The 17,970-nt window shown below is 37.2% G+C and overlaps 1 protein-coding gene and 1 pseudogene across 1 annotated transcript in view; one reads left to right on the forward strand and one right to left on the reverse strand.

Annotated features, from left to right (window-relative positions):
- LOC129083519 (Bardet-Biedl syndrome 5 protein homolog) overlaps nucleotides 1-12,342 on the forward strand; it is a 49,896-nt pseudogene extending 37,554 nt beyond the window's left edge.
- Nucleotides 12,343-16,519: 4,177 nt separating this feature from the next.
- The window catches only part of MEGF10 (multiple EGF like domains 10), a 166,181-nt gene continuing 164,730 nt past the window's right edge, over nucleotides 16,520-17,970 (reverse strand). The window contains exon 25 of the mRNA XM_054589877.1: nucleotides 16,520-17,853. Within this exon, the coding sequence (XP_054445852.1) occupies nucleotides 17,651-17,853 (203 nt within the window). The 3' untranslated portion in view covers nucleotides 16,520-17,650. The remainder of the gene's footprint in view (nucleotides 17,854-17,970) is intronic.

The raw sequence follows: 17,970 nt of genomic DNA on the forward strand, positions 1-17,970 counted from the left end.
AATTCTTTAAGTACAAGAGCAGAATATTCTTCGCATGATAAAGCAATGCTTGGGAGCCATGCTGCAGTCTCTGGGTGGTGGGATGTGAGGGAAGTGGGGAGGAGTTCAAGGAAGGGTGAAATGATCCTCCATAGACTAGCAGAGAGAAATCAAGCCAACATCTGTCTTTATGTTCCGCTTAAGAATGCTGCAAGACTTCTGTTCTAATCAACAAAGTAATGGCTGTGTACAAGCAACATTATCCACTTTTGCATGCTTGAAGTAACAAGAAACTGAGAACAGTTGTGAGTAAAAAATGTCAAGAAGAAATCCACTGCCACCAGAGGATGTGGGTTCTGGATGATCACACCCTTCAGGGCTGAAGTCACCAGCCAGCTCTGTCATTAGAGGAAGGGCCACAGCTTCTCAGAGCAGTTGCTGGTTTTCTCTGATTCCTCTGAGGTTTTCCCTGGAGAACTTGTTTTCCCTTAGCCTCTGAACCAATTTCTAACAACATATGAGCTTTGACTCTAAAGCAAGGAGTCTAGTTTTTGAAAAGTGAATAATTCAGGATGCAACACCAAAGGAAATGTTTTCCTTGAAGTCATTGCCTTGGGTGGTGACAAGATTAGTCTGAGAGGCTGTCTTGGCTTAATTCAGTCTGCCTTTAGAACCAGTAACGCTCAAAAAGGAAATTTGTCTTGTATTATATAATATATAGTGTTACATGAGGATGTCTTCATAGGTTATACTTAGTCTTTAAGGTTCTGTTAAATGGCACCGTGACTTTACTATTCATGTATATTAATACTGACTTTTGGTTTTAAAGTGTCAAAAGCATTTAATTAAGTATATAATGTTACATTTGTTTATTTAATCAAAATCATGTAATAGAGATCTAATTTATATATATCAGGTGCTGAGTTCATACAAGAATCAGTTACCCTACTAAGGGAAATGACACTCTTTTAATAACCAAAAGGCATTTTCTCGTAATTAATATAGCCACATGGTTCCTCATTCTAAGTTTAAGGGTATTCATTGGTAAGCACCTAATACTTTTCTTTACAAATGAAAATTGCAATGTTTTGAGCCTCTGCTTATTTTTCCTAGCCTTTTTCATTCCTTTCCTCCACTTTTTAAATAATATATTCTTTCTAGAGATCAACATTTCAGCTTAAGCTGTCAAGATTTCCTTTTAGCATCTCAGACATGTAAGAAAACTCCTGCCTTACATTCTGGTGTTTTAAAATTACCTTTGCCTAGTGACTCAACACTAGTTTACTTTCTGCCAGAAATAAAATCTACCTGCAATACAAATAAAATATTCAGGACTTAAAAAAAATAATTTTGCTGTCATTATTCAAGCATTAAAGGACAGCCATTGCTTTTATCAATGCCCTGCTATTTAGAGAATAGAAATATTAAAGTGAATCTTTTTCAAACTAATGTACTATGAAGAGTCGATGTGTTTCTTATAACATAGCCATCCATTTTTAATGGTCTCTACTAGTTGGGCATCCATCCTGGAAAAAGTGTCCAGTGGGTTCTATTACAAAGTTAAGGAATTCTGTGTATAGTTATAAACAACAGCATCATTAAATTGCTTTGTGCAAAAGTGTGTCTTTTTTCCTGAATGGCAATTCATTAATAAATTGTCATGCTAGAGTTCATATATTATGAGAAACCCAGGACCCTTGAGTAAAGTCACCCTTCAACTCAATGCTTTGCCGAGAAGCTACTAATGAGGAGGAGTCCACAGCCAAATTAGTCTGAGGAGATTTTAAGAAAGAAGGAATCCAGTTCCTATCATTTTTCTGGTAAAATGAGTACATTGGAAATCTTTACATTTGAAAAGACACAGCTCACGGTATTTTCAGTAAATAAATTCTTGTTTGATGTATAAACTTAATGGGCCTCAGTTTTTCTGTATGTAAAATTAAAAGATAGGAGGAAATGTACTCTGAGCTCCTTGTGTGAATTGATGTTAGTGTTTCGAGATCATGGTCCCCTGCATGACAATCAGAAATCAGCATTGTGGTAATGCAATGATGTGCTGAAGCAGCTCATATGGACTTGTTGAGAGCCAGTCAACTGTTAAATTTGCAGGAATTTTGTGAGCCAGTTGTTAAACATGGCCGTTATTAAAATTAAGGTATATAAATTTACAATTCAGTAAGTTACAGCTTAAAAAGTAATACTTAAAATTCATCAATTTTAATTATTTTACCACCTTTTTCTATTAGTTATGCCCTTGATGTTATTTACATTTATTGGGTCTATATTGTGGAGATACTATGTAATGGTGTGCTACTGAGTGTCTCTCCCTAACTGTGCACCCAGTGTTATCATGTTTGTGGCTTCAAATTGGCCATGGTGGAAGTACTTACACCATGGAAATGGGAAACTGCTACCAATCAGTGCCTTTCAATGTTTTTCGGAGGGCTGTTTGTTAAACAGTGACACTGCACTGCTAGGATCACCAGGCTGAAACTAAGGAAAGGACAGGGCCTTGGATCTTAGTGAGAGAACCAGAGTGTCACCTTAAAGCTGACCACACAGATGTTCCCACGGAGCAGATTCCACAAGGTGTATTTTTACCTAGGTACACCTGGGTTGTGTATTCTCTGTGGCTCAATGCCAGTCTGGTTCTATGAGGAAGAGAGGAAAGGAAGAGTCTGTAACTGCAAGTGCAGTTCTGAGGAAGTTTAGGTCAGGCCCATGGGAGTCTTTGAGCCAAAGACATCTGTCAAACGAGTTCCTCATTTTGCAGAAGAGAGTTTTCCTTAGCTTTCCCCTAGCACTCAATCACTGACTGAGAGCAGCCTGTTGAAAGCATGACCTTGGTGCACATGTTGCACGGGTAGCCACAGGGACAGAGGCAGAGAGGGGGGAAGTGCAGGGAAGAAGATGGGGGAGAATGAAGACTAGCAACTAGTACAGCTTGGCTGTAATGTAGGGCTCATGGGAGCAAAGAGTGAGAGATGTCAAGTGTAACATTTCCAATTAAAATGCACTTCCTGGCAATATCTATTGAAAAATACAATGGAAATATTAGACATTCAACACCTCTGGAGCTGGGGCTCCTGGCTTTGTTTTTAAAGTATCAGAAAACTCATGCTAGCTGTGAAGTGAAAGAAGAAAATATTTTGCTAGACAGGCATGCTCTTGTTATCCTATATTCCCTCAGGTTGCCAGTTTCCTGAACTTGTAGCTCTCATCATAAATTATTGCAATTGTAGGATGCGACAGAAGGGGCAACAATTTCAAGTCATCTAAGAAGAATGCTAAGGAAGAACAAAGCCAAACTGTCATTGCCAAAGTTAGCACAAGCCATTATTCATTCATTCATTCATTCATTCATTCAAACAAATAATCAACATTTATCAAAACCCTGGCATGTGGCAGATACTATTGAGTGTTTCTGGTGATACAGCAGTGAACCATACAGAGAAAACATCTTAACCTTCATGGGGCTTACATTCTATTTGGAAAGAGTAAAAATAAATAAACAAAAAGGTAAAATAAGATATCTCCAGATACTAAACCTGAAGGAGACAAGCATGGTAATAGGATACAGGATAATAATTCCATCCTGCACAGTTGGTCAGGAAAGGCCTTCCTCAAGAAGTGATGATTGAGCAGCAGCCAAGACTGGAGCTTTCTGTCTTCCTTTTGAACATTATACCAGTATATCAGCTCCCACTATTTTAGCTCCCTTTAACTAAGAAAAATTGCATACAAACTAACACAACTTTCACTTTATATTGACTTCATTTCCACTTACCACCAGCTCAAGAGCCAACAGATGTTCTAGATAAACACATTGAAAGTAGTTTCAATCTATACTAGTTTCTTAGTTCCAAAAACATTTACTTAGGAAAAGTTCTTCCCAATATTTTTTGGGATAGTAAATTTTTAAGGATGATAATAACTAGAATCCCATAAACATATAGGTAAGACCATAGATATTTAAATTTTTAAATTATTTTCCTTAAAAGCAACAGTATTCTTTTGTATTTTCTCTTCAAAGTATAAGTGTGAAAAATAAAAATGTTTTTGTATATTTAGATGTGTATACCTCAAGCATTATTATCTTCAATTACTAAATTTTATACAATTTTAAATAATTTTTAATATTCAAAACATCAGGGCACAGAAAGAACTAAAATCCTCTTCTTTATTGTTACACACTAAATTTAGATATTTAGAGGAGAATCAAGATGGCAGAGGAGTGAGTGGAGGTCACACTGATCTCCTCCCCATGCAAAACTAGAATTACAACTAAATTGTGGAGAAATCACCTAGAACAAACAACTGAACAATAGCAAGAGAGGAGCCTTATAACCTCAGACAGACAGAAGAATCAGCTTTAACACAAACTAACTGCTAAGAAGTGTGGTAGAGACTTGAGAAGATGGGCGGGGTGCCCATGGGTGGCAGTGCTAGAAGAATATTGAAACAACCGGTTGGATCCCCCTGAGATGAGCGGGGTATAAATCAGCACGGATCTCTAGCCTCAGCACCAGAGTCCCAAAAGTACACAGACAACTACTAGCTGCAAAAAGAGGCAGGGTTGTTCTCTACCAGAGACAGGTGGCTGGAGACACAAAGAGCTGTTTAAAGGGCCAACACATAGATTTTTATTTGCAGCCACTTACCCTGGGCTCCGGCAAAGTCTAGAGATGCCTGAGGAGAGACTGGGGATGGAGACTATGGGGAAAGAACTGAGGGAGTAGCCATGGGATCCCGATGCTGACTCATCCCTCATTCATCAGCAGCCATCTTGCTCAGGCAGACCACTCCTCTGAGCGGCAGTAGCATGAGATGAAACAACAGCCCTGCCCCAGGAGGGACTCAGCCCTGGCCCGGATGTGCCAAAGCCTGACTGCTGAGTACAGAGTGGCAGCCACAGATAGCAGACCCCTGGTTAAAGGGGGCGCAGAGTGGTCTAGAGACACTTGAGGAGAGACTAGGGATGGAGGCTTTGGGGAGAGAATGGAGAGAGTAGCTGGCAGGATCTAGGTGCTGACTCCTCCCCCATATGGCAGCAGCCATCTGGCTCAGGCAGACCACTCCCCTGAGCAACAGCAGTGTGAGAGGACCCAATAACCCCGTCCCCAGGAGGGACTCTGCCCTACCTTGCGGTGTCTAAGCTGGCCTGCTGAGTGCAGAGTGACTAGATTAACAGCTGAGGGAGACAACTACAGACAGTGTATTCCTGGAAGTCTCAAACAGACTGCCTCAGGTCACACAGGGTCAACATCTGACATCATCAGAAGAAGATTCAGAAAGAAAAAACAGTGATCTCCTACCATAGAAGTTCACACCACAAAGTCAGGAAATCAGGACAGACCAGTTTAAGAAACAGAAGCAAAAAAAAAACTTACAAATAATGGGAAGACAAAGAAACACCTCCCAGTCCAAGGAGGAATCCCCACAAAGAGAACTAAATGAAATAGAGGAGAATAAACTATCAGATACTGAGTTCAAAACAACAGTTCTAAGGCAGCTCAATGAGCTTAGTGAGCTCAGAGGGAATTATAAAAAAACTACAGGGAAGCTACAAGGAACTTACTGCAAACTATATCAGCATGAAAAAGGACATAGAAACTATCAATAAGAGACAAGAGGAAATGAAGAATACCATTTCTGAATTGAAGAACACAGTAGAAGGAATCCAAAGCAGGTTAGATGATGCAGAGGATTGCATCAGTGAGCTGGAGTATAAGGTAGAAAAAAGCTCCCAGAAGGAGCAAAAAAAGGAAAAAAGACACAAAAAGAATGAAGAGGCATTTAGGGAAATGCAGAACAACATGAAATGTAATAATATCCATATAATAGAGATACCAGAAGGAGAAGAAGAGGAGGAAGGGATAGAGAACTTGTTTGAAAAAGTAATGATGGAAAACTTCACTAATTTGAGGAAAGAAAAAGTCACACAAGTCCAGGAAGCACAGGGAGTCCCATTCCAGAGGAACCCAATGAGGCCCACTCCAAGACACATCATAATTTAAATGGCAAATATCAAAGACAAACAGAGAATCCTAAAGGCAGCAAGGGAGAAACAACTAGTAACCTACAAGAGAGCTCTGATATGGCTCACAGCTGACTTCTCAACAGAAACACTACAGGCCACAAGGGAATGGCAAGAAATACTCCAAATCATGAAAAAAAGCAAAGGCCTGCAACCAAGACTCTTGCTCTACCCAGCAAGGCTCTCCATTAAAATGGAAGGCAAAATAAGGAGTTTCCCAGATAAAAGAAGGCTAAAAGAATACACCTTTACCAAACCAGCATTATAAGATCTGCTAAAGGGACTGCTTTAAGAAGATGAAGAAAAAGAGTCTATGAATATCCAGCTCCTTTCACAATCACCAACACTTGCTAATTACCAATATTTTAATACTTATTAACTTGATTGTGACAATGATGTGTTATTTTGTTACTTTATTATTTGTTGAAACTAAACCTGTTTTTGTATAGTTCTTGCCTATTTCTATTATTTTTAAAAAGCTTTAAATTACTTTTTGGTATTCTTTAATCATTTTTGATTAAATGTTTGTGGAATTTTTTCCATAAAAAGAACTATTAACCCTTTCTTAGATGTGTTGCAAATTCTTTCCTATTCTATTACTTGTCCTTTAACTTTTTTTATATGTATATTACTATATAGTCTTAAAAGTTTAATATTGTCAATATTTTACTTTATAGCTTCTGGGTTTGAATATTTTACTTAAGGGTAAGAAAAATATTAGTTCATATTTTCTCCTAAAACTCCTTAGATTTTACATATTGATTTTTAACTCACCTGGATATTTTTTGTATAGTGTATGAAATAGGGCTCTATATTTGTTTTATTTCACATAATAGTGGTCCATGCACCTTATTTGTTGAATAAGCCTTATTTTCCCCATTAATTTGAAATATCAATTTAATCATATGTTACATTGTTAGTATATAGGTTTGTTTCTAGATCTATTTATTTCATTGATCTATTTGATTATTTCTGTGCTGGTGTCATGTTGTTTTAATTGCTGAGACTTTATAATGGACTTAAATTTTTTAATATTTTATAATTTATTTTGACCTTTAAAAAATAAATAAATAAAATCAATCTGCATTTTAAAAGAAAGAAAGAAAGAAAGAAGGAAAGAAAGAAAGAAAGAAAGAAAGACACTCCTTACCTTTTGCAACAACATAGATGGAACTGGAGAATATTATGCTAAGTGAAATAAGCCAGTTGGTAAAAGACAAATATCATAGGATCTCACCTATAAGTGGAATCTATTCAACAAAATAAACTGATGAACAAAATAAACCACAGGCATGGATACATGGAGCAGACTGAAAGTGACCAGAGGGGACAGGGGAGGAGGACAATGGTGAAAAGGAGAAGGGACTAAACAAAGAAAATGTATGAATGACCCATGGACATGGACAACAGAGTGGGAATTCACTGTGGGATAGGGAGGCAGGGTGGGATGGGTAGAGGTGGGCATAAGGGAAAAATTGAAATAATTGTAATAGAATAAACATGATTTAAGAATAAAAAATTTAAAAAATTTAGATGTTTAATCTGAAGCAAAATAATCATTTAGGCTTTTTTCCTACATTTGCATGTTGATACATTGAATAAATTTTTGTATAGTGTAAAAATATATTATTATCAAACCAGGTTTACCAGCATTTCATATGAAATAGGTAGTAACTATAAAATCAATCTTACAAGGTGACTCTATACATTGGAACATGATGGCAAATACCAGCTCTACGTTCTTCATCATTCTTTGTGATGTGAACTGCTTGGTAGAACGCGGGCAAGGAAGCCACCATTGAGCCCCCTAACCGGCATACAATATGTAATAACTACTGTGTCCATAAACTTTGGCTTTCATTTACAGTCACTGAGTTCTTTCCCTTAACTTCGGTATGACATCTAGAGTTCTATTCTAAACACTAGGGAAGCATATCTTAAGTCCCTGATCACCGCTAGACCCTCAGAGAAGACAGCATTCTTGTCTGTTCCCTTAATTGTCTTAATGTGGAAGAGGCAGCTAAAGTGAAACTAGCCTACATATTTAGGTAGAAGCCTAGAAAATAGAAAGGCTCAAGCATTAACTCTGCAGTATATTCTGTTTGCGGAGTTTTTAGTAGAGTTTACAAATAATTAATGGACTTCCAAGTTCTACTTTTAGATATTTGTAAGATCTTGTTTCATTAATCTATTATATGTCAATCATCAAATATACCATGGCAGAATGGCCACTTTGTGGCATAGGTGGATTTTCCTATTGCTTTATCATCAGTAAGGAAGTCCAGGCCGTCAACATAGGAGGAAGTAAACCCACCATCAGCCAAGAGCTTGTAGCGGGAGCAAATTATGGTCTCATCTTGGCTGCTGTTCAAGGCTTCTAATTTTGATCACACTTTTGTTGATTCCTTGATAACAATTCAATTTTTGAAAAAAGATAAATTGGTGCTTTGGGATCTGTAGCTTATCCTGTGCCAGTATATCACATCAGCCCTTTCTCTTCCTCCAGTTGCCACGGATGCGTCCCAGCTGTGCAAATTGGGCCAGAGATTTCAAGCAGAATGGAATGGGGGCTCGTTAACAGTCACCACCCAGCAGTCAGCTGTCTTGGGCAGAGGGGCAGCTGCTGCAGCAGGAGCACAGCGGGCAGCTACACAACCAATTTGTCAGGTAGTTTTGCCCTTTCCTACCCTGCACTTTTTCTACTCAATCTAATTATCTTTCCTCTGGAACAACCCGTCAATTCTGCTTGTATCATTTTAAGTTTATTTTTCTATCCTTGGAGTTCAGAAATATCACTAGGCTGTGTTTCTCCATACTTTTTCATTCCTTCTGGTTCATTAACCCGGTAGACCCATTTCTATCTGACAGACTGGAATATCTGAAAGATTCACGTTAGGGAAGGGCATAGTTTATGAAAAATTTCTTCTATTATTTATTTGATTACTATGTCTCCATGGTTTCCTTTTTTTGTCCTTCTGGATCGGTCTTTCCTGTTTTTCTCACCCATGATTATCACCTTTGGGATTTTACTTTTGATTGTATTTCATCTTTCAAAATAGGAACTCAGTCTCAGCAGTTACCAGACTCTTTTTGTTTTCACATTCCTCTATCAAATGTTTTAACTGAGAAATCAGTATTTTTCAGTTCCAGGACACTTTACTTGGTCCTATAATTATATCCGTCAAAGAGATTAAATTATATTTCATCGAGGTTTCCTTTTTCTTCCAATTCCATAATAGAGGTTTGTCGTAGTTTTCCAATTTAGCTTTTCCTTCTACCTGAGCTGCAATGTTCCCCTCAAGAGGTTTGTGATCCTTCTCTGCCGATTCATGCTACTTTTTGACATGCCCGTGGATCTCCCTGGTTTTTTCTTGTGCATTGACAGGCAGAGTAGGGATTTTTCCTTCAGGGGGCAGCCAGTGGTCCCCTTTGCCCCTTTGCTCAGGTAAGCAACGGAGGCCTCTCAGGTCACAAGTCCAAGTAGGGAAACCTTGGAATCTTAGCCCACCATGGAAACTGCCCCTCCTGAGACGGCATCATGCAAGGGACAGTCAGCCTCTCTCCTTACTGCAAATGCAAACAACAGAGACATTCTGCCCTTTCTTTCTCTTTGTGCTTTTCCCAGGTCAGCTGGCTCTCCCCATACACCCTCCCCACAGCCGCCCCAGCAACTCCCTTTTACCCTCTACCTGCATCTCACTTCAAGGACTTGTTGTCTGTGTGTGGAACCTCTTCAGGATGCCAGGGTCAGCCTCTGACATTTTCTGGACAGCTGTGTTTGCCCAGATGGGAATGCAAGGCCAGGCCCCCCTCTTCCCAGAATCCTAAATCCCAACATTTTAAAAACATTCACAATTCTTAGGAAGATAACCTATTATGGGAAGATGAAATTATATTATTATTGTTTTCCTAAATTACTACTCCAGAAATAAAATATGTATGGAATTGTTTATAGCACAGAAATAGATTAGGATATGGTCACATGGACATGTAGGTTTTATAATATTCATTTAATGCTCACTTCTGATTTACCAGCCTCATAACTCATCTGGTTATTGCAAAATGGGTCATATTATTAGCTAATTTTTCATAAGAGTTATATAGCTAACATTTACCAGCTATCTACCACATCAGGCACTGAAGCGTTTTGTGTGTATAAAGTTATTAAATTCTCACAAAATCCCTTGAAATAGATACTATTATTTCCAGCATAATACAATATAGAAACCAAGGCCCTGAGAAGTCAAGTAACCAACAAAAGTCACACAGCTACTAAGATGCTTTATTTCCCTGATAAAAAATAATAATGATCTACTTGAAAAATAGCTCATATTTTATATTTCGCTGCTTTCTCAACTGCGCTTGCCACTCAGACTCTCAGCCAACAAACAGTTATTGAGAGAAAAGGCAACGTTTTACTCATATTTGATATCTAGAACACTGGGCTATAAAGTGAAGGTTTCAAAAATGTTTTAATTATAAAAGAAAGCATTAATAGGCTACTGAGATATAAAAAGCAAATTCATATAAGATAACCCAAAGCTATTTACAGAAGACCTATCAGCCATTAACCTGGGTTCCAGGGATTCAAATATGAATAAAATGTTGCCTCTGTCCTTAAAGAACAAGAAGTCTGAAGGGAAAGCAGATACACAAGAAATTAAATATAATAAAATATAATTGTTTTTTTAATGTAGATATAAAGTGTTATGAGGCCACACGTTAAAAAAAACATCAATTTTTCCAGTAGGATCATAAGTTTTTTTCTTCTATTTAATTAATAATAGAATGAAACATAGAAATAAACACTGCTTTAAATTTTTTTCTATTAAAAATTTATTGCATTAATCTATAACTCATTTGATGATATAAATGATGATGTAGGCTAATACTGATGAAAGTTTATCATCTTTGAAAACAAGGTATTTTAACACCAAAAGCATTTTTTTCTTTGCTATAACCAAGAAATCTTAATGTATTTTAATTTTTTTCCTTTTTAAAATATATGTTGCAATTTGTTCCTATCAAAATGAAGCCTGGACTAAATACTAAACTTGAATAAGCAGACCCAATGTTCAAACACCAATTTGAAGAGGACCCTTTAGGGCAGTTTGCCATCCAGCTTCAGTTAACGAACAAGTACCCACACACACCGTGTGATTCACCCTTGCATATCTATATACACTCCCATGACATAGAGCCTTTATTTTGTATAATAAAGGCATTACCCAGAGATAGAAAAATCTTTTCTTTTTTTAAAGGAACCTCAGTTCCACCTCTCTGGGGAGACCCAGCGTGGACCCGAGCGGCCACATCGGTGTGGGAGGTGCTTTGGGAAGACCAGGGTGCCCGCTTCAACGTGTCCTCACCACAAGTAAAACAAGGCTTAGAGAAGTCCTTATTCTTTAGATTCAATTGAAGAACTAAAGGATATAATGGACATAGAGGTGGACTCCTAGTAACAAATTTAAGAATTATCTTGCACTCTTTGGCATTACCCAGAGTCAATCTTTCTACTGGTTACAGCTTTATATTGCATATTCTAGCAAAAGATGCTAACACTAAATTACGAGGCCAAACTGGAGTTTTTATATACTAACAAAGTGAAATAGTACTCGTTTTGAGCTTATGTTTACAAATATGGTTCCTGGAAATTCTAGACTTTTACTTCTGAGATTGCAGTACACAGAGCATAGGAAACTTCTAAAATGTATTGTGATTTTAAATTGAGAAGTGCACTAATTCAAAATAAACAACTAAAATTATTACCACAAGAACATGTATATTATAAAATCAGTGAAGTATGGAATTTATCCAGAGATCAGAGAAATTTACAAACCTTTTTTATTACCAATGTGAGAATTATGTGGCATGCAAATATGAATGACAGTTTTAATGTCAGTGTACCATATCTGCAAATTCCTTCGATAAACATTAGAGATTCAAAACTTGATTCAGCTCTTGTCATTGAAAACTCTCAGCACAGTGGAGGATATGTTCTTGACTTTAAAATGGATCATGTGGAAAAACTACAAGCATTCGTTAAGGAATCAATTCACTTCATTAAATCCATTCTTCTAGTCCTGTATTTGGAGTGGATTATGAGATGGAAGAAGAGCCACAGCCACTTGAAGTTCTGAAAGTTGCACAAATTCAAGATGATGTAGAAATAGATTCTCATGATCACCCAGAAGGTTTTGTGACTTACTTTGCTGATGGCAATAAGCAACAAGATTGTGAATTTTTGTATTATCAGAACTGGGCCTTACAACAGAGAAATAGAAGATAGATTCACCCTACATGGACTTTGGGAAGTAATGAGTTGATCTTGAGTTGAGCTGGAGTTTTATGTAAAGATATCTCAAGATTAAAGATACTAGTGCATGCTATAAGGCATAAATTTTACATTTACAGAAAAAGATTTTAAGAAAGAATTTTTAAAAGATTAAACAAAACTCATTTATCTAAGATTTTACTGTTTTCTAGAAATTATATTTCAAATGGCAATCAAAATGTATCTGGACTGTAAATGTTTACTTTGCAGCTAATACTTGTCAATTATTAATCTGCAGATCTTAAATGACTATATTGTGTTGGTTTTAGTTAAAAATTTATGCAATACCATTTAATGTTTCAAAAGCGTTATTTGGAACTATTCTTATGAAGTAATCAAAATAGTTTTAAATTATAAAAATCTACATTAAATATATTATATAGCTCCAAATGTACGCCAGCTCTAATATAAATTACAGCCCTTAAACTTGTCATTTATGGTAATCATTTCTGTAAAAACTAAAAATTGTAACTAACTCTAGAATATATCAACCCCTATGTAAAGTTTGGGATACTGTTTTATAAGTAATTTCCATATAGTTTTGGCAAAAGTACATTTATTTCGTAAGTAGTTTGCAAATAAATAGTTTTTACTGACTAAAAAAACATAACCTTAAAACTCAATTTTTTATGACTTAATCTTATTTTAAGGGTAAGCAGACTTCTAACACCAACATGAATTTTAAATGATAGTGTGATACTTTTGTGAGATTTTTGCAATGTTAATGGTTTTAAAATCCCAATAATTTAACAACTACTACTGTGGCTCTTTGGAATCAAGATCATCATATTTTCATCAAGTTGTTTGCATTTCTCACAACACAGAATCATTAGGCTAATAGATTTGGTTGGAAAAGGTTAAAACTGTCCTATTATAAAATTCTATGCCGGTTTTCATAAAATTTGTGAATATAATTTTCTGTAGAGACAGTGCTAAGCACTTTAAACTCTCTGCTAACATTACTATTATACCATGGGAGAGGAATTTATATCAAGCATGGTAAATAATTATGAAATATTCCTTATCATATAATTAACTAAAAATGCATTCTCCAATCGAAGCAAACATATGAACCATCATTTGGGCCAGTTCTGATGTTTTTATATATAAATACAAATACAAGTTTAAAATTTTTTCTGTTACATCAACTCGGGGAAGAATAATAATTTTGAGGACATTCTTACATGAATGGCTTAAGTCATGCATCACCAAGATCATTCACTGCTTTGAACACTATAGGATATAGAAAATTATTTTCAGGATCCCAAATTAATATGGGTTCAAAGATTATGAGAGTAGACTCACTGTGTATGAAGAATTACATCATCATCAAAGTACATTTGTTATATCTGGAATGATTCCTAAAGATAATAATTTCAGGGGGGAAACTTGTCAGGTCCTTTTTTCTTTTCTTTAATTCTCATTCTGACAAAAGTATTTCTTTCTTTAACCAAATCTACAAGGTCTGTCCAGAAGGTAGCCAGCCATGTAATATGAATAACAGAGACATTTATTGAAGAAGATACAAGATACAAGAAACTTTGTACATAGGACAATGACCCCTCAGCCCTCCAGTGTAGGCACCTTGGGACACAGTTCTCCCAATTGCCATCTGCTGCTCTATCATATTCTCTTAAATCTCACTGACAGTCTAAAATTTCTTCCCTTTCAATGGTGATTTTAGTTTGGGGAAAAGACAGAAGTCACAGGGCGCCAAATCTGGGCTGCAGTGGGGCTGAGTCACCTGGGTGATTTGATGTTTTGCCAAAAAATTCTGCATGAGAAGTGATGCATAAGCATGCACGTTGTCATGATGAACTGCCAATAACCAGCTGCCCATAGCTGTTGCCATTTTTTGTCATATTGCATCACTTAACCAATGAAGAACACTGAACTGGTACTCCTTATTCATTGTTTGGCCTGGAAGGGTGTACTCATGTTGGACAACATCTTTCTCATCAAAAAACACAGTTAACATGGTCTTGATCTTGCTATGACTTTGCTGCACCTTCTTTTGGTGTAGACAACCAGGCGACTTGCACTGGGACAACTGGACCTTCATTTCGAGATCATAGCTGTAGGCCCACAATTCATCTCCAGTTATTATCTTCTTGAGGCAATCTGGTTCATTGGTAGCAGTTTGAATCAAATCATTAGCAACTGCAGCACAATGTTCCTTCTGCTCTGGTAGCAGAAGCCATGTAATGGATTTTACCACAACAGGTTTCATGCCAAGATCCTATGTCGAAGTCTCAGACACGGTAGTTTTTGGAATTCTCCAGATCAGCTTCTAGTTCTCACACTGTCAGTTACTGATCCTTGTTGACTGCAGCCCAAAGACAGTCAACATTCTCAGGTGTTCTGCTTGTTGCAGCCTTTGAGAACGTGGATGACTTTCAACAGATTTCTCGACCACCTTTGAAGCATTAGTGCCACACTTTCATCTGGGCTGCATTCATTACATCATCCCCAAAAGCCTTCTCAATCATCTGAATAGTTTCCATGGAGGGATGTTCAAACATAATGCAAAATTTGATGCAGATTCGTTGCTCTACGCACTCAGTCATTTTTAATGCGATGGCCACACAGCACACATGCTCACTCAATTGTGTCTATGGCCCCCACTGACTCGTACAGTGAAGTCATCATTGTTCACACATGCGCATTCCAGTCCACTCTCCTTGGCTGCCAGGTTACATCGATGTCACACAAACCATTCTCATTATATTAACAATGGCTGGGCTTTTTCCGGACAGATCTAGTAGTATATCAAAATATCTAGGAAATTTTGACTTCTCAGCTAGACTTCTCCAAATACAACATGTAGTTTTATAATATCCCAACTGCTGTGATCTGATGTTTGAAAAGTCCTGAGTGAACCCTGATCAGTAATAACCCCTTGTTCAGGACAGTAGCCATCCTAAGCAATTGACTTGTCAGCAAGAACACTCAGGAAGAGAGGGTAGTACCGCTTGGGAGTCTATATCTGCTGCCGATGTTTTTTACTTAACTTTCTGTTTCCCTTCCTCCTCTTTCTCCTTCCACCCTTCCCTTTTTTCCTTCTTATAGTAGAATGAGAAAAGAAACAGGTGTTTTTTTTTCTTTTACTTATCCCCAGGGAGTAACAGGGAAACAAACTTACCATGGAGACCTGAATAGGTTCTCCCTAAAAAGGGAGAAATGTCATTTTTTTCTTACCAGAAAGGACTGTTTATGGCTATTGACTAACAAGTGCCTCCATCAGATGCCTACACCCTATTGTCAAGGAAGAGTCAGGCAGTGGTTAACTGCTGGAATAAATCAATTGTTTCTCAAGTGTGTTTCAGGCAATTCCATATTTTTTGAATTGTTTGGGGCTCCCTAAATGAAAGATCCATAAAAGGAGTGAATGCTCTAAGTGCCTGTTCTATCATGCACCTGACCAAACCATCGTCACAGGTGCAGGTGTGTGACATGAAATCCTGACACCCGCCTCGAAGACTGGCAGGGACAATGCCATACTACTGGCAAAATGGGTGTACAACACATATTTTTAATTGACTTACTGAGGCAGGACACCACATAGGGTGACTTTAAAAGATTGAAGACCACTGTTCTCTCTTATGTTGCTTCGTCTTTCAGCCTTCACAATCTCATTCTCATGGGACAACTACTCTGGAGTGAAAGTGTGATTGCAGGCTGAGTATGCACAGGATGAGCATCTGTTCTGGTTTGCCTGGAACAGTCCAGGTTAGAGCGCATTGCAGGATAAGTATTAATAATGCCCTCATTTACTCTCAGAAGTGTCCCAGTTTGGATGACAATTATATGATCACCTGAATGAAGGTCTTTAGTAAGATCAGTTTGTGGTTCTCAGTAACAATAGCTTCCCACTCCCTTCCCCCTTGGTTTAACCAAGACTCAAAACCCACAGATCAAAGAACTCCATTTTGGAATATTAAGAAGCTTTTCTATTTCAATTATGCCATTCACCTATAGTTTCTGTAGTATTTTAGTAATGACCAATTTTAATAGATTTGATTTATATATTTTCATCTCCTCCCTCCAAAAGAAAGAAGGGACACATTTTTATCAGGCAAAAAGATAAGTGGCAATAATAAAAGAAACAACAAACATATAATATTTTTCATTAACAATTCAAACACTACAAAACATAGAATATACAACTTAAAAATGAAAATACAAATTAAAGAAAAATGGGGTACATGTCATATTAGCAATGCAAAAGACCAGCTTAAGCATAGTTTCTCTAAATCAACAATTAATAAAAGAAAAGTGCCCTTTTCTCAATACGCATAAAAATATTTCAGTCACTTCTAGGGAAAAATTAATAAAAACTTTCTGCTAATTCTATATTACAGCATGTATTACTAATGGTTTACAAAACTTAAGTGTCTTCTTACACTTAAAATTTACAACCTTTTCCAATCATTATACACTCATTCAATCCAGTCTGTCAAAAATAAATTTATTTCATTTCCATATTTATGAAATAATTACTGATATGTTATGGATCTCAAGTGGTGAATGTGTATATGGTATATGGTGGGGACAGTGATCAGGATAAAGTCCTGGATCTAAAGTGGGCCAACAGTCAGAGAGAAAAATCACCTCTGTCTGGCATGTATTGATTCCTGTAAAAATTCTAGTATTTCTAAAATAATTCTAATTGTACATTTCTTCATTCTAAAAGAAGTCTAAAGTGTTCATATTTAACTTTTCTATCCACTTCTAGAGTTTAGTCTACCCAGTTATGACACTTGAGAGAATGTTTCCTCCTGGGTTCATATTATCCCTACCACTCTGAGTCCAGCTGAAAAGAAATAAACAGATAATTGGGACTCAATAATATGCCCCATTTCTTCTACATGTTTAGTGATTCACACTAAATTTTATGGGAAACTGCACAATCCTAGGTACAGGTCTAAAATGCAAATGAAAAAGAAAACATTTTAACTTTAGTTTTCAAGCAATAATACCAATGCCCACCGCAACCCACGTCTCTGAAGGGGTTCTGCAAGTTCATGCTTGTAGCCAAGGTTTTACAGTGAGTCATGCTTCATGGGTGCAGTTCTAAAACTAACAAGAATGGAAAAAAATCACACTGACATCTCCTTCCAAGCCACCTGTACAAAAGGCCCTATACTCGGTCAGCCTCAGTTTTGAGCTTTCTGGTTTCTGTCCAGCGACTGCCTACCAAGTGGATTAACATTCACATAAGGTGGCAAACTTGAGGATGGAGAAGAACTGAATTGCAGTTCTGGAAAGGGTTCCAGTGGCTACCAGATGGTCCTTTGGTGTCATTCACTGCTGCTGCTGCTGCTGCTGCTGCTGCCGCTGCTGCTGCTGCCTGCATCCTCTCTCATGGGGGAGGATGAACTGTCTCGGACTGGCAGCAGGTCGTAATGGCAAGGGATGTGACTGTTCTTTGGAAGGTCGTATGGATCCTGGATGAGGTGCCCATTATTGCTGAATATTCCTTGGACAACACTCACTGTAGGTTCTGTGACAACCAGGGACACATTAATTTATCAGCAATGAAAAAAATTTAATAAACAGAATATGGCATTGCTTTCAAATATCAAACACACGAGAGAGGTTTCTTATAAAAATACAAGAA

This window comes from Pteronotus mesoamericanus, unplaced genomic scaffold, assembly GCF_021234165.1.
Source record: "Pteronotus mesoamericanus isolate MK-2021 breed Mesoamerican mustached bat unplaced genomic scaffold, CSHL_Meso_final scaffold_167, whole genome shotgun sequence".
NCBI lineage: Eukaryota > Metazoa > Chordata > Mammalia > Chiroptera > Mormoopidae > Pteronotus > Pteronotus mesoamericanus.